Raw genomic sequence first — 24,552 nt, 5'->3', positions numbered from 1 at the left:
TGAGTAGGGAGGTGGGAAGGATCTGTGAGGAGTTGGAGGAAGAGAAAGTATATGACCAAAATATTTTGCATGAAAAAAATTAATGAAAAGTAAAACTAGGAAAACTTAATCTCAAAAGAAGCTTTTAAGTCATGTTCATTCCAATTACTAGAAAGGCATCTGGGAATTAGGAGATGCAGATAGCTGAGCAGTTATTGGACTTCATCATGGTGTTTCTGTATCACTTACTTGGCTTTAGTGGATTTTCTCTTGTTGCTGTTGGTTGACTGTTAGTTTTTTTTTTTTTTTTTTTTTTTTACATTTTTTTCCTACTTTTATGTGTCAGTTCATCCACTCGTCAAGCTCTCCGAAAATAAGTTTTTTTTTTGTTTTTAAGATTATATTTTGTAATTTGTTCCTAAAATTTCTCCCTTGCTTTTCCTATTTCCATACTCTCCCATGTAACCCTCCCTGTTCTCCTTCAAATTTTGTTTGGTTTTAACAGTGCTGATAAATTAGAAGTCAGGGATTCAAAGAAAGTTTAAACTTGAATTTGTATAACCAAATGAAAACAAATCTAACCAAATACCAATAAATATCATTCATATTACATGTAATACACACACACACACACACACACACACACACACACACACACTCACACACACACACACAGCTGTTCATATACTTCCCATAAAATATTTTTCTTTAAAGACATTTCTTGATACAGTATTTTCCAAACAAGACATATATTTTCTTTTCCTTTGAGATTGCTAGAAGAATTCATCATCAGAACTTACCTCTTATGTTTAGTGGTTACACAAAAATTTGCTTAAATCTACAGAGATGCTGTATCCCATTCATTACACAACAGTGTCTCTTCCTAAATGTGATGCTGTATTAAAATATTTTCCAAAAGAAATCCAAGAACACTTAAAAAGAAAAGAGTTTATATTTTAGCAGCATAAGGAAATTATACTTTTTAAATGAAAAGAATGTTGCACGTGAATGAAAATATAAAATTTTTCTTAGTAGAAGGATTCAAATTTGAGGGAACATTTGCAAGAAACAGTGTACAATAGATAAAATGTGGACATAGGGAGACACACTTCCCAAGGCCATTGCTTTAGAAGATGTACCAGGACCAGAGTTCCTGCTGTGAGGAATTGCCATTTCTGAATATTTATCAAATCTTTAAAGTTTAATATTCCTCAGTAATTTATTTACTAAGTATTTAAAGAAATTTGAAGTGTCTAAATATTTCTAAGATTTCATGTCTTATGAAGTACGATGTTGATAAAACGTATCATTTTGTACTATTCACATATATTAGTATTCAAAACTTTGAAGTAACAGCAGTATGCTTAAGAATATTTTTAATAACAAGAAATTTATTGAGAACACAATGCTGCAAGTGAGCATTATAAGTCCTCTAAAGGTGAACTGGAGAGACACTATGCTGAAGGGTATCTTCCTATAAATAGTGGTCATTTCATGTTATAATGCAGATACAGATTCACATTTGTGATCTATAGCATCATCGGAGGCCTCTGAGGTGGAAACTCTTGTTTAGGTGAACCGCCATGTATTCATCTTCCACATTTTGTCTGTGTGTCTACATAATTGTAATTTCTCCCTGAAATATATAACTTCAATAATATAGCAGTGAGCTTATGTTTGTCAACTAAAAGATTTTGTATTTTTAATTCCTAAAGGCAGAAAGGGGTGACTTTTTAAAAGCAAGTTTATGACCTGGCCTTGTATTGTTGGCTGTTTAGTAATGGTGTCAATCCCTTTCTGCCATACATGGAAATCATTTTCTACTGGGAAAGCTCTTTATGGAAAAGTTCTCAGTTAGTTTTACATGTATTGCTGTATGAGAAGTGAGTGAAAACATGGTGATTGCTCAAAGGTGCATCTTTCAGAATTGTGTCTGAGAGGAGCCAAAACAAGGACTTCTTTCTTGAGAAAAACCAAGATAAACTGATTTGATAACATTCAGGAGCTGATTGGTGCCTCATGTTTCCAAATTCTAAATCTCTTGTCATAAGAAGTAAGCCATTTGTATTTCAACACAATCAGAATTTCAAGTAAATCCTTCAGGACTTGGCAGTTGCAATTTCCTAGTCATACTCCCCATCATATCTTTACTATGAAAACCATTTGGAGGAATTAGACAGGAAACTAACAAGTAGCAAATACGATGTAAAAGAGAAGAATAGCAGAGTAGTAAATCTTGTAAATAAACATTACTTGTGCCAGAAATTTTGACCTTTTTGTTAGAAATGTGTAGATGGAAGTTTTGCTCCCGCCTACTGTTCCCAAATACCCAGCAGCCACTTCTTAAATAATTGACTCCAAGGCTTAGTATTACTTATAAATGATCATCTGGTAGCTCAGGCTTATTACTAACTAGCTCTTACACTTGAATTAACCCATAATTCTTATCTGTGTGTACCCATGTGGCTTGGTAAATTTTCTCAAAATGACATTCTCACCTTGCTTCTTCTGTATCTGGCTGGTGACTCCTGACTCCACCCTCCTTCTCCCCAGCATTCTCAGTTTGGCTTTCCTACTTAACTTTCTGCCCAGGTATTGGCTGATCAGTGATTTATTAAAACCAATTCAAGTGACAAATCCTTACAGTGTACAGGAGGATTTTTCCACAGCAGAAATGTAATTAAATGATGTCACCAATAGCACTGGCATATTATTCATAAAATGTTTATAGAAATTAAGCAGTTGATGCTGTCAATATTTCAAAAACCAGAGAGAGAAGGAGAGAGAGAGAGAGAGAGAGAGAGAGAGAGAGAGAGAGAGAGAGAGAGAGAGAAATTGGTTTTATGTTCAGTTCCCTGAATGTGGAATCGTCTCCAAAACTTTCCTTTAAGGCTGGAGTGATGGCCCAGTGGTTGAGAGTACTTGTTCTAGTGTTCATTTTCAGCACCCACATGACAGCCTACACTCATCTGCAACTCCAGTTACATAGGATCTATCATCCTCCTCTGCTCTCAGTGGGTAAAACACACACATGGTTCACTTATATATATTCTTGCAAAATACACACATAAAGTTGTAAGCTGATTTTTCTGTCCCATCTACCAGCTCCAAAATAACCACACAGAGACTTATCATTAATTATAATTGTTTGGCTGATACATTAGGTTTGTTTTTATCTAGCTCTTACAATATAAATTAACACATTTCTATTAATCTATATGCTGCACAAGGCTCATTTACCTCACCTATGTACTGCCCATCCTGCTTTGTCTGTCTCATGGTAGCTCTACCCTTCTTCTTCTCAGAGTTCTCTCTCTGCCCTGAAGACCTAACTATACCTCCTGCCGAGTTATTGTCCATTCAGCTCTTTATTGCACCAATAACAACAATATATTTTCACAGAGTATACAGAAATATTCTGCAACATGAAGTGAATAATTTTTAAAAACAAATAAAAACTTTTTAGTGGATGGGCTATAATTCCAATCAACAGAAAGCAGGAATGATTATTTTAAAGTAGACAGAAGAAAAATGTTTTAATCCTTAACCACATACCTTGCTTATAAGACTCTGATCTAAATAACTATTGGAGCTTTTCAGAAAAGTAGTCTGTTTCCATAGTTCAAATGTGTATTCATAACTTTAAGTTTTAACAGACCCAGCTTTTGTCCTCATCTACTAATATGTTTTAGGATGGATTAGTGGATTCTGTGCTTAGAAGGATCAAGAATACAGAGACATGTTGCTGTCTTTTATCCCATTACCTCCTTTTGTTGATCCAATCTCTAAAGCCATTTATTCAGATCACTTAAAGGATAAACACATACTGCAACTCTGTCAATGTTCCTGTACTTTATTTATTTATTTATTTATTTATTTATTTATTTATTTATTTATTTTTTTCCACAATATATTTTGAAGATTTTGTTTTTCTCCCCCAACTTCTCCCACAGCCTGCCAACCCATCTACATACCCCATTTAAGATTTTTCCCTTAAAAAAAAATTATGAAACCAAAACGACAACGGCAACAACAATGGACATACACTCAAATATCAGAAAAGGGAAATCCTAAAGTCTGTTCTGTGTTGGTCAACCATTCCTGAGTGTGGGACTTGCCCCAGAATGTGATTGATATACCCAGTGTCACTTATTTGAAAAAAAAAAAAAGATTTTTGTCTTCTAGGAGATATCAGTTGCAAATGGCTTCTTGTATGTGAATGGGACTTAGTGGTGTTCAGTATGTTTGTGTTCCAATTCATGGTGCGGGCCTTAAATTCCAATTTAACAAGTGGTTGGTACTTTTACATCATGTATGTCTCTATTTTACCAGTATTAGCTTACTGGATGCTATTGTAGGTAGCAGGGCCCTTTGCTGGGTGAGATTGATGATGACTTTTGTCTTCTGGTTATATGCATAGTTACCTTCTAGTACAAGGAAAGCTATGATTCATCCCAGAAATAGAAGAATAAAATGCTTTTCATCAAACTGCTTAGTTCCATGTAAAAGACTAAAAAGAGATTCCTATCTATCACCCTGCAAAAAATCAGGTCCTGATGGATCAAGAACCGAAGCATAAGACCAAATACCCTGAATCAATATATTCATTTCTTTGTTTTTTGTTGTTGTTGTTTTGTTTGTTTTTTGTTTTTGTTATTGATTTTGTTTTTTTGAGACAGTGATTCTCTGTGTAGTTTTGGTGCTTGTCCTAGTTATTGCTCTGTGGACCAGGCTGGCCTCAAACTCACAAGAGATCTGCTTGATTCTGCCTACCGAGTGCTAGGATTAAAGGCATGCACCACCGCTGCCCAATTTCATTTCTTAAAATATCATATTTGTTCTCATATCTGCTGGGAAGAGGCAATTTGGGTGATTTTCTAGAGATCATATACAATAATCATATGATTTGTATCTATAAAGTATTTCTCATTTTTAACAACTTTATACAGACCTTCAATATTAATAAATGCTCATCTGTTGACTGGACTATCCATAAGACCATTTAGGCAGTCAGTCATGATTATATTAGGGCACAAATTAGTCAAATATCATGCTAATACATCAAATAACTTCCCTTTGAATTTTCAAATACTATGTCTTCTTTTTATAAAATTTGTTCTTGTGAATGTCCTCAATGTATACAATGTAGGATGATCATATTTGGCTCTAATTACTCCAGATCCTCCTCAATCTGTCCCCCTATGAATACCAAAGGTGGCTTGATCTGTGTTTCATTTTTCTTATAATTTTTGCTCCTCTTTCAGTGTGGAGTAACTAAAAATATTATTGTCTGGTTGGTTGTTTTTTTCTTTTCTGTTTTTTTCAACTGACTCCTTGATTTGTGTTCTAGAATCACATTTTTCTTTGGTGCTCTAATATTTTCTCTTTTTAAAGCTTGTCTTTATGGATAAATATCACTCATTTGGACATTACAATCTGTGTCCTTTCTCTAATTCTTGTTACTTTTGGGAACTTAACTAAAAAAACAGTAGTGGTTCTTGTAATCACTCTCCATCCATCTCTCCATCTATCTAAGTACAGAATTTGTGAACAATAGATGATCTATTCTGAATGGATTTTAATATTTCATTTTATTGCCCATGACCATCTAAAACACACCTGTTTGTTCTCCAGTCTTCTCCAGTCGTGACTATTCTTCATCCCATGACTGAAAGTCAAATTAAGACATTTTTATAGATAATACTCAGTAAAATACAAATTCATGGTAATTCTTTAGGTAATTTTAAAGCTTCTCTTTAACTTGTTTCAGGTATTTCACATATTTTGATGAGACTAAAATATTCACATCTAATCAAACTATGTTTAGTTATATGATCTTAGTTTTGTTAACCATTTTCTTTCTTTGCCTTGGCACATATCACTCATATTGACTGAATTTTTTCTAGAGAATAAAATTTTGTTGTTTTTTTTAATTTATAAAACCTATTTCAATATAAACAAACACATGTAATAATATGTAGGAAGATGCCTAAATTTATTTGAATTAAATTAAAAATAATTTAAAATTTTGGTATATGTTTCTTTCAGTAAATAATTCCAATATATCATACCAACATATGACAGCATAAATGTAACATGGCACATTCACTACCAATGAAACAAACTCTGTGAATAAGGGCATTGTCCCAAGGTTCAGGAGGTCTGGTCTTTATTTTGTCTTGGCAGATGATGTTCTGATAACCTGCTTCAGTTTTCCATATTATAATATGATATGTTTTGTATATATATATAAATACTGCTGCTGTTTTTCTGAAGATTTAATACAAATGGATGAGTTTTACAATGCTGGATATCAAGAATTTGACAAATTTCATTATCAACATGATAATATAATACAATGATTAAAGTGAAAAATGACCGCTTTGAAGCACTGTAACTGTATCTGGCACGATGTGCTGTCATAGTAACAGAGGTTATAACTGAAGCTCATGTATGACAATATTTCAACATAACAATGAAGTATGAGTTGGTAAAAATATTATAATGAAAATTTCTAAATCAAAGAGTTACACAGCTATATGTTTAATTTACATATTTAATTTCCAGACTCATAAATATTCTGACTTAGTTCATTTGTCATTAAATATTGAAGTTTATTAGTAGTTGACTCTTATGAACTCTTTTTGCATACTGAACCATCTTCAGCTGGTCTAAGGAAAAATTAATTAAATGTGAATGCTACCAATGTTATCCAACATTCAGAGAAGTATTTGTTTTGCATGGTTTTCTAAAAACAATAGAATCAAACAGTTTAATCCTATAGGTTATTTTAGTTATGCTATCCAGATGCTTTTCTGTATAAGGTCTTAAAAATAAGTAAAATAAAATATTTAATAATGAACAAATCAAATGTCTTTCCTTGTAGGGTCTTTTCTGAAAGATTCCAATGAGCTAAGCAGAAGTTTTCTCTTATGCTTCAGGCTCAGTGCTGTGTTACTCTAACATGACACTGACAAGCAATATTCATTCTGTCTGAAAAGAGAAAAATTAACTGCCAAAATTTTACATTTAGTGTCAAACCCAATGAATCTTCAAACTCAATTTCTGGGATTAAATTTTGACAATATTTTGACCAGTCAGCAAATATTTCCACGTGTAAATATACATTTTATTTTTTGATAAATATTCAGCTGTCCCAGAAATTTGTGTTTCTTTTGGATGGATATAGTCTTATTTAAGATTGAACAGAATGCAGAAGTTCAAAGAAAAGAAAAAAAAATTCTCTGATTCTTTGAAGACATAAAAATTTATATACAAGCAAAGAAGTAACACCCTTCCCCCCAATTATGTCTTAGAAAATCATGATGATTAAAAGTTTCTAAGCTCTGGGGTGGGTGGGGCTTCATGTCCTCAAATCCCATGGAAAATTCTTTAAATTCCAGTTGCAAATCAAGAAGGAAACGTTTGTTTGGTTTCTCCTTGACAACCTACTGTAGATAACACATAAGGGGCAGTGATTTGCGAAAGATGCCCCTACTTCAAGATGAGAGAAAAAATTAGAAGGAGCCTCAGAGTTTGAGTAGACACTGAACAAACCTACTCCATATAAAATAGGAAAAGGTCATCACTAGAACTGTTAAGGAATTGGTTGACATAAGTGAGATTTATAATTCTTTTAACTCATTTTCAGAGAGACTCTTAATTAGGCTGTAGTGTTAAGACTGTGACTGCTATAATCTCTGATAAGAGAAGCAGGCAAAATGATGTATATGAAACCTGAAGGTCCAATAAAACAGCAGGTATTTAGAAATAAGCAAAATTTTGAAAAGGGTTACAAAGCAGCAATTCTTATAGGTTTAATGAAATTAATACTATATTTAAATTATGTTTATAAATTAAGTCCAAACCAGTTAAGAACACAACAATCATGTATTTTACTTTACCTCTGCAACAGACTATTTTTAAAATATATTTCCATGCTCTAACATTTCCTCCTTTTTTAGATTGAACAGGGAATTTACAAGGAACGTCTCCAGAATTCTGATGTACAATCATGGAATGCTGTCCTCTTTCTACTTACTAATGTATAATATGAATTTTCCCATATCTGCAATCACAATACAGCCAACTTCATAAGAGTGGACACTAAGGTAAGAAGAATGATACAAGTCAGAATGGAGTATTCCAAGTTAAATATACCCACATAAATGTGTTTGATGTATGTGAACAATGCTAGGTTCCTGTCTTAGATTGTTCAGGAAAACTGAACATCTGGAGTGCTGCACTATTTTGGTGCTGGCCATGGCTTAGTGTCTCCTTTCAATCAGATGAATTAGAGGCCACTAGGAGAGGCTTCAGTTATCCTCTGGAATGACTCAGTAGAAACACAGAAATGGTATTAAATACCATCTCATTCTAGAAATAGCAAGATTATGACAAGAGAGGCATTTGGGGCAGTCATCAGAGCATCAGTGAAAGCCAAGAGCAGGTACTGAAATCTGAAGGGATGTAGTTCCCAGATTGTCATGAAAAGGAACATTCTTACCTACATGGGTGAGGAATAAATGTTTGATTCATATAAATACGTATATATGCTTGTTTTAGGGAGCTCTCTTTTATCAGTAGCTGTAATGCACCATCTTCAATTATATTATTACCTTATCTCATTTCACCTTTAGAGAAAGTTTTTAGGCTGAGGTTATTAATATAAATGTTTCAAACATGTTCATACTTTCAGAATTATTATTCATATGCTTTAAAAATAATTTAATGAATGAACCACTGGTGTTGCAATTTACAAGTTACAGTTGAAGATAGCATAATTTTTAAAAAAAACATATTCTGTTTTCATGCTAATTAAAATTTTACTTTTTATGTAGATGCTGCTTAAAAATCATGCTGACATCAATATTTTCTATCAGCATTGATATATGTTTTGCGAAATGTGGATAGAGTAAATATCTGGTGCACTTTTACAAGTCTCTGAGCTTGATCTGTTTTACTTTCTCCATTTTTGGTCCAAGTACACAGAAGTACCTTAGTTTATGCAGTGACAATGGCTACTATATAGGAAATCTGGCATTGCTCAGTATTGGATAGTAGAAATGAAACATTTTTAAATTAACTTTTATTTTGAATAATTTAATGGAGTAAACTTTTCATGAGCATAGGTGATAAGAATTATTCAATTATTATCAATTTTGTCTTCCTTTCACTGTCCCAGTCAGTTTGATCTTTTGATAAAATGAAGCTATCTAGAGCAGTAGGTCTGAGGGCAGTCATATATTTATTTATCTGTGGGTGAAGGAAGATGGTTGGGGTTTTGTTAGTGACTATGCTGGTTCAGTAAAGTAGTCTTCACTCCTTTAACTTCAGGAAACTTCCCTTTTCAAATGACAAGACCACTAGAGAAAACCACAGCTAATGAAACTGCAGAGTTGTGGAGCCCATGCCAGATGGACACATCTACAAAAGACTCACATACCTAAGGCTTAGGGAACATTTCTGAAGGATGGATGAAAAGGCTGTAAGATCAGATGTTCAGAGAGTTTGTTGTCAGATTGTATCTCCCAGTAATGTCTAATTTCCACACATAAATTCTCCCAACATGATTGCCTAAACTTGAAGTGAACAAGGATAACTTCAATACACATGTGCCCATTGATGGAAATGAATGGAAAATCTTTCTGTGGGTAATACACTTTAATACATCACTTAATAACTAAGTTTGATAATGGCACAGTTACCAAAGGAAAATTGTTACACTTTGAAGTCTAATGTATCATCATAGTCTTAGGAACTAAGCACATATTTTATACCTGGACATTTCATCTTTACTCTATGTAGCTGTTTCCTGTTCTGTGTTTGGAGAGCTCTACATTTAAATGTTGAATAATTTATCTCTGCTTCAACTGACTAATTTTCAACTATCACTCTGAAAATTATTCTGGATTTTTTTTGTATTCTGAGTGAAATAAAAGCACTGAAAGAAATTTTGGAATTGGTCTTAATAATCATTGTTGTGGACAAAACTGTAACATGGATTGAAGAAAATGTTTATCATCATTCCCAAATTACATGCTCTCTATTGAGCATTCTCCTTTTCCATGGAAGCTATTCAAAACCAGAGTTTTGTAACTGAATTTGTTTTTCTGGGACTTTCACAGAATCCAAATATTCAAAAATTGATATTTCTCATAAGTTTATTTGTTTACATCGCAACTGTTGGGAGCAACATGATGATTGTGGTGACCATTGTCTGCAGCCCTACACTGCTGGGCGCACCCATGTATTTCTTCCTGGCTTTCCTGTCTTTAGTGGATGCAAGCTTCTCCTCTGCCATGACACCCAAAATGATTGTGGATTCTCTATATGAGAGAAAAACCATCTCCTTTGAAGGATGCATGATACAACTTTATGCTGGACACTTGCTTGGTGGGTCTGAGATGATTCTTCTGACAGCCATGGCCTATGACCGCTATGTGGCCATTTGTAAGCCCTTACACTACTCTTCTATTATGACCAGGAGGGTCTGTGGTACTCTGGTGGGCGTGGCCTGGGCAGGAGGATTCTTACATTCTACTGTACAAATCATCTTCACTTTGCAGCTTCCCTTCTGTGGACCCAATGTCATCGATCACTTCATGTGTGACTTGTTCCCGTTACTGGAGCTGGCCTGCACTGACACACACATCTTTGGCCTTTTGGTGGTTGCCAACAGTGGGTTTATCTGCGTCCTTGTCTTTTTCTTGTTGCTTGTCTCTTATGTTTTTATTTTTCTCTCTCTGAGATTCCACAGTCCTGAAGGGCGATGGAAAGCTCTGTCTACCTGTGGGTCCCATATTGCTGTGGTGGTTTTATTCTTTGTCCCATGCATATTTATATATGCAAGACCTCACACTGCCTCCTCCTTTGACAAAATGATAGCATTATTTTACACTATGCTATCACCCTTACTTAATCCTATGATTTATACATTTAGGAATAAGGACATGAAAAATGCTATGTGGAAATTATGGAAGAGATTGGTAAAGGCTTCAGATGAAAAGTAAAAGATGTTGCATTTTATCAAAATTGATATAAAGAGTAAAAATTATTAATATTATTGCAGGCAAAAACTAGAGTATGCTTGTTACCTTTAATGAGTTAAGGCAATTCTCCAGAACTGGCATAATTTGGGGTGCTAGAGAATGTTGTTTTTCCTTCTATGTTGGGCATGTTCCCTGAGTTGCAAAGAACCACATGCAAATTAAATACAATTGAATTTTATACTTAGGATCTATTAATAAAAAAGAATATAATCAAAATTATTATGTTACTATATTGGCTATTAATTCAAGCTTAAAAATTCTGAATGAAGTTCAAATTGTTATAGACATTTGTATAAAAGTTTGTTCTACCTGTATAAAGAGAAATAAATAAATTTATGATTGTTATCTCAATAACCGCCCAAATTTATGAAGGTCAGAAGGAATGTCTTAATTGAACTACTGTTGGTCTCTCTCTCTTGTGATTCCATTATTCCACTGAAGCTTTTTGCTATATGCTATAGAATTTGAGTCCCTTCTTAACAACTACATGCTTTCTTTTTTGGGTTAGATTGCATTTTATGGCAATTAACCTAGGAAAGGAGATTGAAAGTGCCCATAAGTGTTTGTCAGTGAATGTCTCATATGAAAACTAACTCAAAAGAATTCTAGCCACCCTTTAGACTTGAAACAATTGTATTGTTGTTCTATTTCAAATTCCCCTAGCACCAACCTTAGTGGAACAGTAAACAGAACAGATTGAGTATTCTGGAAATAACTAAATCATTTTGTTCTTTCCTTAGTTTTTCATATTTTCATAGCCATGGCCTATGATCAATATATGGCAATTTTTAAGCCCTTAATTACTCTTCCATCATGGACTGAGGACTCTAATGAGGTTATCTGGTCTTAGGCTTCTTGTATTCCATCTTTCATATACTTTTTAATTTCTTGTTGTTCTTCTGTGGACCCAAAGTTACCATCTTTCCAGTGTGACTTGTACTCACTAATGTACAATATTTCTTCCTAAAAATAGATAAAAGACAGAAATTATTTCATTTATTGCTGTGTTTTGGTGAAGTTCATTAATTATTAAGTTTTAAACCATTATGTGGACCAAGCATTCCATTTGAACAGATTAAGATACTTACAATTAACCATGGACCTCCTAGAGTGCTTTTCCTTCATGTTTTTAAGGGTTTGTTAGCTGTACAATGGTAATTACCAGAATTACTAAGACTCACACCTAGACAATGTGCAGACACTGCCAAGTTGTGGAAGAAACCTTTCCCTTCAAGGATCAAATGTCTGCGTGGAAAAGGAGATAAATTTTAAGAACCAGAACTGGTGGACAAATTTATGAAAACAAAATTTCCCAGAGACACACAGCAGATACACATATGAACTCAAAAGATAGACAGCTGGCACAGGATGTGCACAAACTCAAACCAGAAAAATTCCAGTACAGAGAAGGAGAAGTAGGCATGAAGTTCCACACCTAACCAAGATGCTACTTGCAAGGGAGTATCAGTTTTCTTCAGTGGAGCAGCACTAAGCATATTGGCCACACAACAGTGAAGATCCAAGCTCATGAATACACATCACAAAATGAGACTACATACGTATTTGTATTTTTCTGTGATTTTTATTTTGTTTTTGTAATTTTATCTTATTGGCATTTTTGTTTGTTTGGGTCTCTTTTTTCTTCAGAGAGAAAGTAGAGAGGGAAAGAATAAGACATTGGGAGGGTAGTGGGGTGGGGAGTATCTGTGAGGAGTTGGAGGAAGAGAAAGCATATGACCAAAATATTTTGCATGAAAAAAAATTAATGAAAAGGTAAAACTAGGAAAACTTAATCTCAAAAGAAGCTTTTAAGTCATGTTTATACCAATTACTAGAAATGCATCTGGGAATCAGGAGATTCAGATAGCTGAGCAGTTATAGGACTTCATCATGGTGTTTCTGTATCAGTTGGCTTTAGTGGATTTTCTCTTGTTGCTGTTGGTTGGCTGTTAGGTTTTTTTTTTTTTCCTACTTTTATGTGTCAGTTCATCCACTTGTCAAGCTCTCTGAAAATATAGGGTTTTTTTTTTTTAGTTTTTAAGATTATATTTTGTAATTTGTTTTTAAAAATTTTCCCTTGCTTTTCCAATCTCCATACTCTCCCATGTAACCCTCCCTGTTCTCCTTTAAATTTTGTTTTGTTTTTACCAGTGCTGATAAATTAGAAGTCAGGGATTCAAAGAAAGTTTCAACTTGAGTTTGTATAACCAAGTGAAAATAAATCTAACCAAACACCAATAAATATCATTCATATTGCATGTATTTTATATATGTATATTTATTGCTGTTAATATACTTCCCATAAAGTATTTTTCTTTAAAAAGATTTCTTGATATAGTATTTTCCATGTAAGACATATATTTTCCTTGTAGATTGCTAGAAGAATTCATCATGACAGAAGTCAGCTCTTATGTTTTGTGGGTACACAGAAATTTGCTTAAATCTACAGAGATGCTGTATCCCATCCACTACACAACAGTGTTCTGTCCCTAAACATGATGCTATATTAAAACATTTTCCAACAGAAATTCAAGAACACTTAAAAAGAAAAGAGGTAATATTTGGGCACCATAAGCAAATTATACTTTTTAAACAGAAAAGAATTTTGCACGTGAAAGATAATGTAAAACTTTTCTTAGTAGAAGAATTCAAACTTGAGGGAAAATTTGCAAGACACAGTGTGCACAATAGATAAATTGTGGACACAGGAAGACACACTTCCTAAGGTCATTGCTCTAGGAGGTGTTCCAGGACCAGAGTTCCTGCTGTGAGGAATTGCCATTTCGGAATATTTATCAAAGCTTTAAATTTTAACATTCCTCAGTAATTTATTTATTAAGTATTTAAAGGAATTTGAAGTCTCTAAATACTTCTAAGATTTCATTTTTTATAAAGCATGATGTTGATAAAATGTATCATTTTGTACTAATTCAGACAAATTAGTATTTTTCAAAACTTTGGAGTAGTAGCAATATGCTTAAGAATATTTTTAATAACAAGAAATTTATTGAGAACACAATGCTGCAAGTGAGCATTATAAGTCCTCTAACGGTAAACTGGAAAGACACTATGTTGAAGGGTATCTTCCTGTAAATAGTGGTCATTTCATGTTATAATGCAGAGACAGGTTCACATTTGTGATCTATAGCATTGTGTTCTCAATAAATTTCTTGTTATTACAAATGAAGGAATAGATAGGTTGCGGGTGTCTGGGGAAGGTGTATTGCAATCCAGCGGTGTTCTTTTAGCTCTGCTCAGTCAACCTCCACCGTATAGGGTCCAGGAATAGAGCGAGCGCTCGCCCATCCAGGTCTCAGGTCTCCAGACATCTCCCTTGGCCCCGCCTCATAGGCGTGACAGTTGCCAGAGTCTCAATGGGGATTGGAACTTCCACATCCAAGCTGGAATAGCTACCCACTACAGCATTATAAGTCCTATAAAGGTGAACTGGAGAGACACTATCTGGAAGGTATGTTCCTGTAAATCGTGGTCATTTTCTGTTGTAATGCAGATACAGATTCACAGCTTTGCTCTATAGCGTCATAGAGGCCTCTGAAGTGGAAACCCTTCTTTAGACAGATCATCTTTCTACTACTATACATTAACATTTGGGACATGGCTTTGTCAGTTTTCTGTTCTTTGAAGCAAAAACAGAGAGATTCCTGGAAGCAAGTTCTCTTACTAATGCTCTCCTTGAAAATGAGGGGGACAATGGGTGAGGAGAATCGAACTCTCCTTTTCCAGTGAGCTATTGTGTAACCAAGCATGGGGGAATTATTTAAAACAATATCTACACTGACCAGGAGTGTGGGAACTTTTCAGATTCATCACTTACTCTTGTCTGCAGGATCTGGTACCAGTATGAGTTCAAAAGACTCAGAAGAACATATGGAAAAGAGGAACAGTGTAACTGAATTCATTCTCCTGGGCCTCACCCAGAACCCTGAGGGATAAAAAGGTTCTATTTACTACATTGGCAATGACCAATCTGCTCATCATGTGACCATCCTGGTCAGTCAGTCCCTGGACTCTCCTATGTACTTTCTTCTGGCATATTTGTCATTTATAGATACTGTCTATACTGCTTGCTTCCCAGATGATCATTGGCTTGCTCTATGAAACAAAGACTGTTTCCTTCCAGGCTTGTATGATTCAAGTTTTTATCTATGATTTATTTGCTGGAGCTGAGGTCATTCTTCTGGTGGTGATGGCCTATGATTGCTATGTGGCCATCTGTAAACCTCTTCATTATTTGACCATCATGAACAGGTCGGTGTGTGTTCTCATGCTGTTGGGGGCCTGGATTGGGGGCTTTGTTCACTACTTAATTCAGTTCATCTTCATTTATCAGCTTCCTTTCTGTGGCCCGAATATCATTGACAGCTTCGTATGTGATATGTACCCCTTGCTAAAATTATCTTGTACCAATACTTATCTCATTGGACTCTGTATGATAGCTAATGGAGGGGCAATTTGTACTGTCACCTTCTTAATTCTTCTAGTTTCCTACGGAGTCATTTTACACTCCCTTAAGGCACACAGTCTGGAAGGGAAGTGCAAATAAAGCTCTGTATAAGTGTGCATCCCACATTACTGTGGTTGTTTTTTTTTTGTTCCCTGCATCTTTCTGTATGAAAGGCCTGCTTCTACATTTCCCATTGATAAGTCTGTGGCTGTGGTTTTAACTTTTGTAACTCCTATGTTGAATCCCTTAATATAAATGCCGAAGAAAGAGGAAATGAAAGATTCCATGAGGAAACTTTGGAGCACAATATTCAGCTCAGTTGTGAGATGGCTATTTCCTTTTGGAAAATGAAACCCAGGATATATGTTTTTACAAAGACAGTTGTTTTATTTATCATTTAACATTTATCATTTTATTATTGTTCTGTTTTGGTAATTTAGTTTTTATTCAATGGTAGCCATTTAAATTAATATTTAAGTGAATTATGTTGTCTCTTTAGAGAATAGGTTTGTAAAAGCTTAATACTTTATGTGTATCATCACCCTATCTTATTATTCATTTCAATTTTATTTCATTTTGAGTTTCAAATTTATTTTAATAATATATACATACATATATATATATATACATATAATTATTTCTTCATTCACCCCTTTCTGAATTTAAATGATGTTCTCAGTGTAGTTAGCAATATTAATACTTTCAGTTGTCCATCTACATTGTGTCAATCATCAGCAACTTGCTCAGGAATTCAACACATATACTATAAACTATGCATGGAGTGTTTATTCATTTTGGAGAAGATAAAAGTACTATAAATAAATGCTTTCTGAGAGATGAGTCCAAGATAGAGAATTAAGAAATTCATACTTATTAGAATTAGAGAAGTTGGCATCTGGATAAGATTGTGAAAATGCCAGAGATTGGGTTTTTCCATTAAAGTTGTCACAGAGATAGGGAAGCTGAATTTTTGAAGAAAATCCTCTGCTTTTACTTATCAGGGTCATACCCCGACCAGAGTTGTATATAGAAACAATATGAATCTTCTAAAATTTTGCTTTCCAAATTAAATTCTTTAATTCATACTCAAAGTGTTTCCTTTAAATCATTATGTGAAATGTACTTCTTGATTTCTTTTTTTTTTCTGCCATCTTTTTTTATTTTATAATTTAATTTAATTTTACATATCAGCCACGGATTCCCTTGTTCTCCCCCCCTCCAGCCCCCCTCACCTTCCTCCCAGCCCATTCCCCCATTTTTATCTCAAACAGGGCAAAGACTCCCCTGGGGATTGAGTTCAGCCTGGTAGATTCAGTGCAAGCAGGTCTAGTCTCCTCCTCCCAGGCTGAGCCAAGTGTCCCTGCATAAGCCCCAGGCTTCAAACAGCCAGCTCATGCACTGAGTACAGGAACCGGTCCCACTGCCTGGATACCTCCAGATCAAGCTAATCCTCTGTCTAACTTATCTAGAGGGCCTGATCCAGTTGGGGGCTCCTCAGCTATTGGTTCGTAGTTCATGTGTTTCCATTCGTTTGGCTATTTGTCCCTGTGCTTTATCCAACCTTGGTTTCAACAATTCTCGCTCATATAAACCCTCTTCTTTCTCGCTAATTAGACTCCTGGAGCTCCACCCGGGGCCTAGCCATGGATCTCTGCATCCAGATCCCTCAGTCCTTGGATGGGGTTTCTAGCACGACAATTAGGGTGTTTGGCCATCCCATCACCAGAGTAGTTCAGTTCAGGCTGTCTCTTGACCATTGCCAGCAGTCAATTGTGGGGGTATCTTTGTGGATTTCTGTGGGCCTCTCTAGCACTTTGCTTCTTCCTTTTCTCATGTGGCCTTCATTCACCATGGTCTCCTATTCCTTGTTCTCCCTCTCTGTTCTTGATCCAGCTGGGATCTCCTGCTCCCACAGGCTCTCTTTCCCTCGACCCTCGCCCTTCATTACTCCCACTCATGTCCAGGTTGTTCATGTAGATCTCAGCCATTTCTCTGTCATTGGGAGATCCCTGTGTCTTTCTTCGGGTTGCTCAGCTATGTTCATACCAGCATTGTTTGTAATAGCCAAAACCTGGAAACAACCTAGATGCCCTTCAACTGAAGAATGGATAAATACAATGTGGCACATATACACAATGGAATACTACTCAGCAGAGAAAAACAATGACATCATGAGGTTTGCAGGCAAATGGATGGATCTAGAAAAAAATCATCCCGAGTGAGGTAACCCAGACTCAGAAAGACAAATATGGTATGTACTCACTCATAGGAGGATACTAGATGTGGAACAAGGATGACTGGACTGCTATTCATGTCACCAGGGAGGCTACCTGGAAATACTTCTTGATTTCTTAGCATAATAGTGTTAGTTAAGTGGCAGCGCGGCCATGCCAACTGAAGAGCATGCTGGATGTTGTGGTGGTGGAAGAATCATGAGCTATGGTTACCTTTCTAGAGCTTTATTGGGAGAGAGAGGGAGAGGAAGAGAGAGAGAAAGAGAGAGAGAGAGAGAGAGAGAGAGAGAGAGAGAGAGAGAGAGAGGACACAGAGGGGAGAGAATACAGAAGGAGAGAGTGCGGAAAAAGAGCACAGAGAGGGCATACCCGCTTTTAAGGCTGGGACACTATTGCAGGGTGGTGACGTAATTAAGGACATAATCCTTACAAACAGTAGGCTTCCCAAGTCCATCTATTGAATAACTACCCCACAACACCATTCTTCACATCTTCACAAGAGTAATTCTGTCTAGGGTCTGAATTACTTCCAGTGTCAGATACTCCTAGGGTTTGTTAAATCTGCTCTAAAATGCTAGAGTGGCCTTATCATTTTATCAGATGACTTCTGTGGGTCAGAAGTTTTGAGCAGCTCACCTGGGAAACTTCTGTCAAAGGCTATCATCTCATGAGTTGATTCATTAACTGGCTTTCAGGTCATCTATAAGTTTCTTCATTTGCATGTATAGTGTATCTTGAACATGGGGCTTAAATAGGTGGTTGTCCTTGGACCCAACCCTCCCATTTCTATGTGGTTATTCCAAATGTTCTATCAAGCACATGAGCTTCATAATAACAGGTGTGGTGCTTTGAAAGGAAATGCCCCAAAAGGGAGTGGCACTATAAGAAAGTGTGGACTTGTTGAAATAGGTGTAGCCTTGTTTGAGGGAGTGTGTCACTGTCGGAAGCAGGTTGTGAGGTTTCTTTTGCTCAAGCTTTTTTCAGTGTGACTTGGAGTCCCTGTTGCCTGCAAGTCATACTCTCATGACTTCTGCTCCCATACTTGGGCTATCCCCGTTTTGAGAGCTCCACTATTTTCCATAAGCTATGGCTTGTGTGTAGGTTTAGATTAGTAATTTTTTGTCTGTCTTTTATCATAGATGTTTTGAGGCAGAAACTTCTTACATTTTATCTTTAACTGTATATTTTTTAATATAATATAAATCCTAAATCCTATAGTTTTTGTTAGACTTCTATAAATCATATGAGGTTATTCCTTTTTTTTTTGTTGTTGTTGTTGTTGTTGTTGTTTTTTCGAGACAGGGTTTCTCTGTGTAGCTTTGCGCCTTTCCTGGAACTCACTTTGTAGCCCAGGCTGGCCTCGAACTCACAGAGATCCGCCTGCCTCTGCCTCCGGAATGCTGGGATTAAAGGCGTGCGCCGCCGCCGCCGCCGCCGCCGCCGCCGCCGCCGCCGCCGCCGCCGCCGCCGCCGCCGCCGCCGCCGCCACCGCCACCACCACCACCGCCCAGCCTTATATGAGGTTATTCCTATCCAGACCTCCACAGACATCACTGCAATATGTTTTTCTTTTTCACAGGACTCCTGTACAGAGGCCTTATTTAGAGTAAGAATCTCTCAAGCATGTCCTTAAAGACTCGAAAGCCTGTGTCTTTTAAATACATTCAAAGAGCTGTGTTGAATATTTATTTACATAATTTTAACTAAAGTTTTTAAATTATATTTTTATTTATTCACTGAAAATCTCATACATGGATCTCATTTATTCCCTGTATATCCCTCCTACTCCCCCTGGGACCTACCATCTTTTCTCACTTGTGATTTTACATATTCTTTTTATTATTATTATTATTATTATTATTATTATTATTATTATTATCCCATTTAGTCCAATTAGTGCTAACAGTGTACAAATGAGTGTCGGGCCACACATTAGGTGGTAGGTAACTTACCAGTAGCCACATCTCCAAGGAAGATTGACTCCCTTATCATCCATCAACTGCCAGTAGCTCTTCTGCTAGAGGGGATCCTTGGGAGCCCCTCCCTAAATCTTAATCAAATTTTTAACTGGCTTGACCTTGTGCAGGTATCCATAGATGCTATGAGTTGATGGTGTATATCAGCAACATTGTGTCCAGAAGACAGCATTTCATAGCTCCTCTCCCTATCTTCTGGCTCCTACATTCTTCCTGTCCCATTTGCTATTGTGTACACTTAGTTTTGACTAGGAGAAGGCTTGTATGGATGGCTTATCTATTGCTGAGCACTCACAGTCACTTACTCTCAGCAATATTTTTTTTTACCAGCTAGTATTCTTGTTGGGCTCTCTTTTCTTCCAGTTAAAGAATTAATTTGCAAGGAAAAAAATATCCATCTCTATAGGTTGTAGCAGAGAAATCTCAGATAAGTAAGCAGGATCAGACATAACCAGCAGTTGAAGAAAGGCTTTTATTGAGATTGAGGAAACACATATCACAGAAAAAGATGCTAATCACACAAAGCAGAGGAGAAAATCAGAAAGCTGAAGCCTGATAGGCCTCCCCGAAGCAAATCCAAATCAGACTGAATCAGGAAAAGCCCAGGTTTAATGGGTGAAGTGTTCCAGGGTGATTCCCTGGCCCCTCAGAGAGAAGACCTGGAGGAAACACCAGAAGAACCACATGTCTGTTTTCTGGAATGCAGCTTATATACCTCGTGGGAATGGTCTTGAGCCTCTCTGGGGGTGGAGCTGTGTTTGGCTGACTTTGAAGGGGTGGGTTTAGGGAAAGAGATAGGGGAGGTGAGTTGAGGTGACTCACTGGACTCCTTCCAAACAGGAATAAGATGGATGGAACAGGTACTAGTTATGGAATTCACTCCTTCCTGGAAATTTCTTGCCAGTTTCTGGCTGCTGGAAGAGGGAAGTCATTGTCTTCAGTGCTGTAGCCACTGGTGAAATATATTGATTCTCCAGGGGATAGTTCCATATTCATGCCTGTAGGTGACTTGTTTGAAATCAATAGTTCACAAAGCAAATATCAAAACTAATACAAAAAAAAGTAGGAGGGATACTTGTTGGGTTTGGAGATTGGTGGGCTTGGTGAATTTGTACAGAATGCACTATCTACATGTATGCCATTGTCAAGCAAATTAATTTCAACAACAACAAAAAAAAAAAAAGAAAAAATTTGAAGCAATGATTCCCAGTATATTTTTTTTACCTAATTTTCTTGTTCAGCCTTGGAATATGAGTAGACATGAAGAGACAAACTCTTTGGGTTGTGTCTTTGTGAAGAAAGTCCTATAGAGTGAAAGCATATATTTCATTATATTCCTCAACATCTTTATTTCCCAAAGGGCAGATCTCAACTGGAAAACAATGGGGTTAATTGAAGTAACAGTATAGTTCAGTTAGATAAACAAATGTATGTAGTTTGTCTGAATTACTTTAGTGAGGTTATAAACTATGCCATATAGGAAACAAAAATCTGGCTCAAAAATCCCAATTCTTGTTCTTAAGCTGCCACAACATTTTTTTCTTTATTTAAAACAATGCTATAGGTTACTTTAAAATGATTTTTATTGGCAGAAAATAATTATATATAGTTGTCTGATAAAGTATGACATTTTGAAATGTATATGATTAAATCACATAATTGGCATATCCATCATCACAAATATGTATGATTTCCTTTGGTTGAGGCCATTAAAATTCTTTTGAATATTTAAAAAATACAGACATTTCTGTGAATTATAGCTGCCCTATTGTAGAGAACACTGGAAATTATTCCTTCCTTTCTTACCCAATGTTTTTATTCCTAGTCACTAAGTTTTCCCTGTTCTGCCTCTCCTCTATAGAGGACTAAAGACAAAAGATTCTGTTTCGTGTGCCTCATTGGTCTATATTATTATTTTAATTAGCTCCATTGTTTCTGTGTGACGCCTGTCTCTTGGGAAATGAAGACATTTGAGATCATAATGAAACATAACCTTTAATTGTGTTACTACTGTTGTTATTTTATGCACATAAACGTTTTACTTGATTGCATGTCTGTGTAGCACATGTGTGTATGGTACCTGGGGAGGGTAGAAGATGGTGTTGTATTCTGTAAAAATGGAGTTACAGATGATTGTGAGTCACCATGTAGGAGCTGAGAATAAAACCTATGTCCCCTGAAAAAGCAGCCAGTGCTGTAAAGTGCAAAGCCATCCATACAGATGTTAATATATGTCCTTTAAGTCTTTGTTATAGACTTTTACGAACACAGTTTATCTCAATCCCTTATTTTTTTCCATGTTCATCAACTGAACTACAATTAACAAGATTTCAATGCTTCTGTGGGCTGAATAGTGTCCACTGTTTGTTTAGGTCATCTTTGTATTTACCCTTTTTCAGAGAACCATCAAATTGGCTTGGTCTAGCTGCCTTGAGAGGCATGTGCCATATGTTTTTCAGGTTAGATGTCATGGCTCTTGGGGCATGATATGCCTTCCAGTTCCCAAGAGACTGATGTACTCCCTCTGGCAGTGAAGTGTTTAGGCTGCCTTGTGTTTCTCTGTATGTTCCCTTAGAAGTCAAGGAAGCATGATGGCTTGATAGAACCATTGGTCTTAGATATTAATGTTCTGTACCCTGTATGATTTGCAAATATCACTGTATCCTGGTAACTACAACTGTATTGATCCTGGCAATTGAAATTATATTCTCTTTCTGATAAAGGTATAAAAAAGTCTTATTTCTCTCAATAAAATTGTCACAACCTCAGTTGTGCTGTGGCCCCTCCAACCTGACCTGATTTTATCCTCACAGCTGTATCAGGTAACCTTGGACCAGTAGGTAAGTGCAGGTGTTTATGCCCATTTATCCACATGGTAACATAGGTTGATTCCATTTTCTGTTTATTGTGAATAAAGGTGTACTAGGTGGGGAGTTCAGGTGTATTGTCAATCTATTGATCACTTTTCTTCTGGATATTTAAAAAACAAGGGACTTGCCTGGCCACAGGAGAGATTTATCTCTAGTTTTCTTTTCAGAATATGTCTTGTATTTGTTTTGATATTGGCCATAGTAACTAACATTCTCGTTAGTAATATGTGATGCCCTTTTCCCACATCATTGCCATCATTTGTCATCTTGTATCTTTCTGATAATACTCACTTTAACTATATAGTGAGTTCATATCTCACTGAAGTTTGCATTTCTGTGACATTGAAAACTTTTTCATGTCTCTTTTTAGCTTATTGTATGTCCTCCCCTGGAGAATGTCTATTCAAATAATTTGTCAGTTTTAAAAGGAGATATATTTTGATTTGAATTTTAACAATTTTAAAGTTTTAGGGTCTTATCTTTAAAGTGTGATTTATTACATGGCTTTTATATGAGAAATAGGGGTATGTTTTAGCTTGTATATGTGCATGTTTTCTTAGTTATGTTTCTGGTGCTGTTTGACAGACCATGATGAAAATCAACCAGGAGGAGATAGAGTTTATTTCATCTCACAGTTCTCAGGTCACATTCTATCATGAAGGTTAAGGGAGTAACTCAAGAAAGAACTTGAAGCAAGAAGTAAAGCAGATACTATGGAGGAATGGAGTGTTGCCCATTGGCTTGTTTTTCATTGCTTTCTCAACATGCTGTTTTATACAACCCAGGACCACAAGCCCAAGGTTGGCACTGCTCATATTGGGTTGGATACTACAGCATCACCAATCAAGAAAATGCCCAACAAATATGCCAACAAACTTATTATTGATTTATGGACTTTCTTTCCTTTTTAGGTCTTTGATTCTTTTATACCCAAATGTTCACTTAATTGACAATCAGTAATTTTATATTTTAGAAGTTTTTTAAATTCATGGATTAAACTTTGGCCTCCATGTACTTCAATTTTAAGAAAGCTAATGACATGTAATGTGGAACATGTATGCTAGGAACCACCAATCTTGGTGATCAAGGCAAATTTATGCTTTGATTCTATTATTATATTAATGTTTCATCTTGGGAATATTATATCTTTGATCTTGAATTCTTTTTATGTGAAAAAAGCAACACATTAGATATTGTCACAAACTTTACTTAATCAATAGCTACAACTTTATATTTTATTATTTCTTAGTTTGTTTACAGATAAAATTGACTATCATGCTTGAATTCTTAGATAACTCATTGTAATAGAGAATAAAATCCCAAGCATGAGCTGAGTATGGTTGTTTTTGATATTTTGTTTATGTTTTGGCAAATAGTGCTTGCTTGGATTCAGAGGGTGGGGCTAGCCACTAGTTAACCATGGAGGTTTAGAGAACTGTAGAGAGAGGGACAAGAGGTGGTGAGGCAAGGCTGAGACAGGATCTTTTGGTCAGAGGAACTGAAGAGGTAGGAAGCAACTATGGCTGCACTCCTGCTTTTCTTATTTTTTAGTTTTTTACTGAGAGATCTGACTCCAGGTTTTTATTGATAAGATTAAACAGACATGCTTTATCTGACTTCCAAGTTTTGGGGCACAGATTCATAAAATAACTGCTTGCCAAAAGCTAGCAGTCACAGGCCCAAGCCAGACCTGTACATAAGAACTGCAAGCCCTATGAGCATGTCTGGGATCTTCCTGTTGCTGTGTTGCTACAGCAATCTCTACAAGCCCCAAACTCCACAGGTGCCTGGGCTTTGAACATCGCTACAGTTAGCACCTCACCATTGGCTAGCTCTGCCTTCAGGCAGCTCTGTGCTTTCACTTCTCACTGGTCACAGGTGCTGTTTTTGTACATTCCCCCATGTCTGCTTTTCAGATGACTACCTCTTTGGCTCCTTTTCCCAGTGGATTGTGGACTTTCCCTGCCTCCTCAGGCT

General features: G+C 36.1%; 1 protein-coding gene and 1 pseudogene across 1 annotated transcript; both read left to right on the top strand.

The window, feature by feature from the left end:
• The first annotated feature begins 10,046 nt into the window (after positions 1 to 10,046).
• Positions 10,047 to 11,101, top strand: LOC102920202 (olfactory receptor 4C15-like). The gene has a single exon (XM_076568700.1). The coding sequence runs from the start codon at positions 10,047 to 10,049 to the stop codon at positions 10,989 to 10,991; it is 945 nt and encodes a 314-aa protein (XP_076424815.1). The 3' UTR covers positions 10,992 to 11,101.
• Positions 11,102 to 15,009: 3,908 nt separating this feature from the next.
• Positions 15,010 to 15,846, top strand: LOC102922679 (olfactory receptor 4A15-like; annotated as a pseudogene).
• The last annotated feature ends 8,706 nt before the right edge of the window (positions 15,847 to 24,552 follow it).

Source organism: Peromyscus maniculatus, chromosome 4 (assembly GCF_049852395.1).
Source record: "Peromyscus maniculatus bairdii isolate BWxNUB_F1_BW_parent chromosome 4, HU_Pman_BW_mat_3.1, whole genome shotgun sequence".
Lineage (NCBI taxonomy): Eukaryota > Metazoa > Chordata > Mammalia > Rodentia > Cricetidae > Peromyscus > Peromyscus maniculatus.
This window is presented reverse-complemented; position numbering and strand designations above follow the sequence as displayed.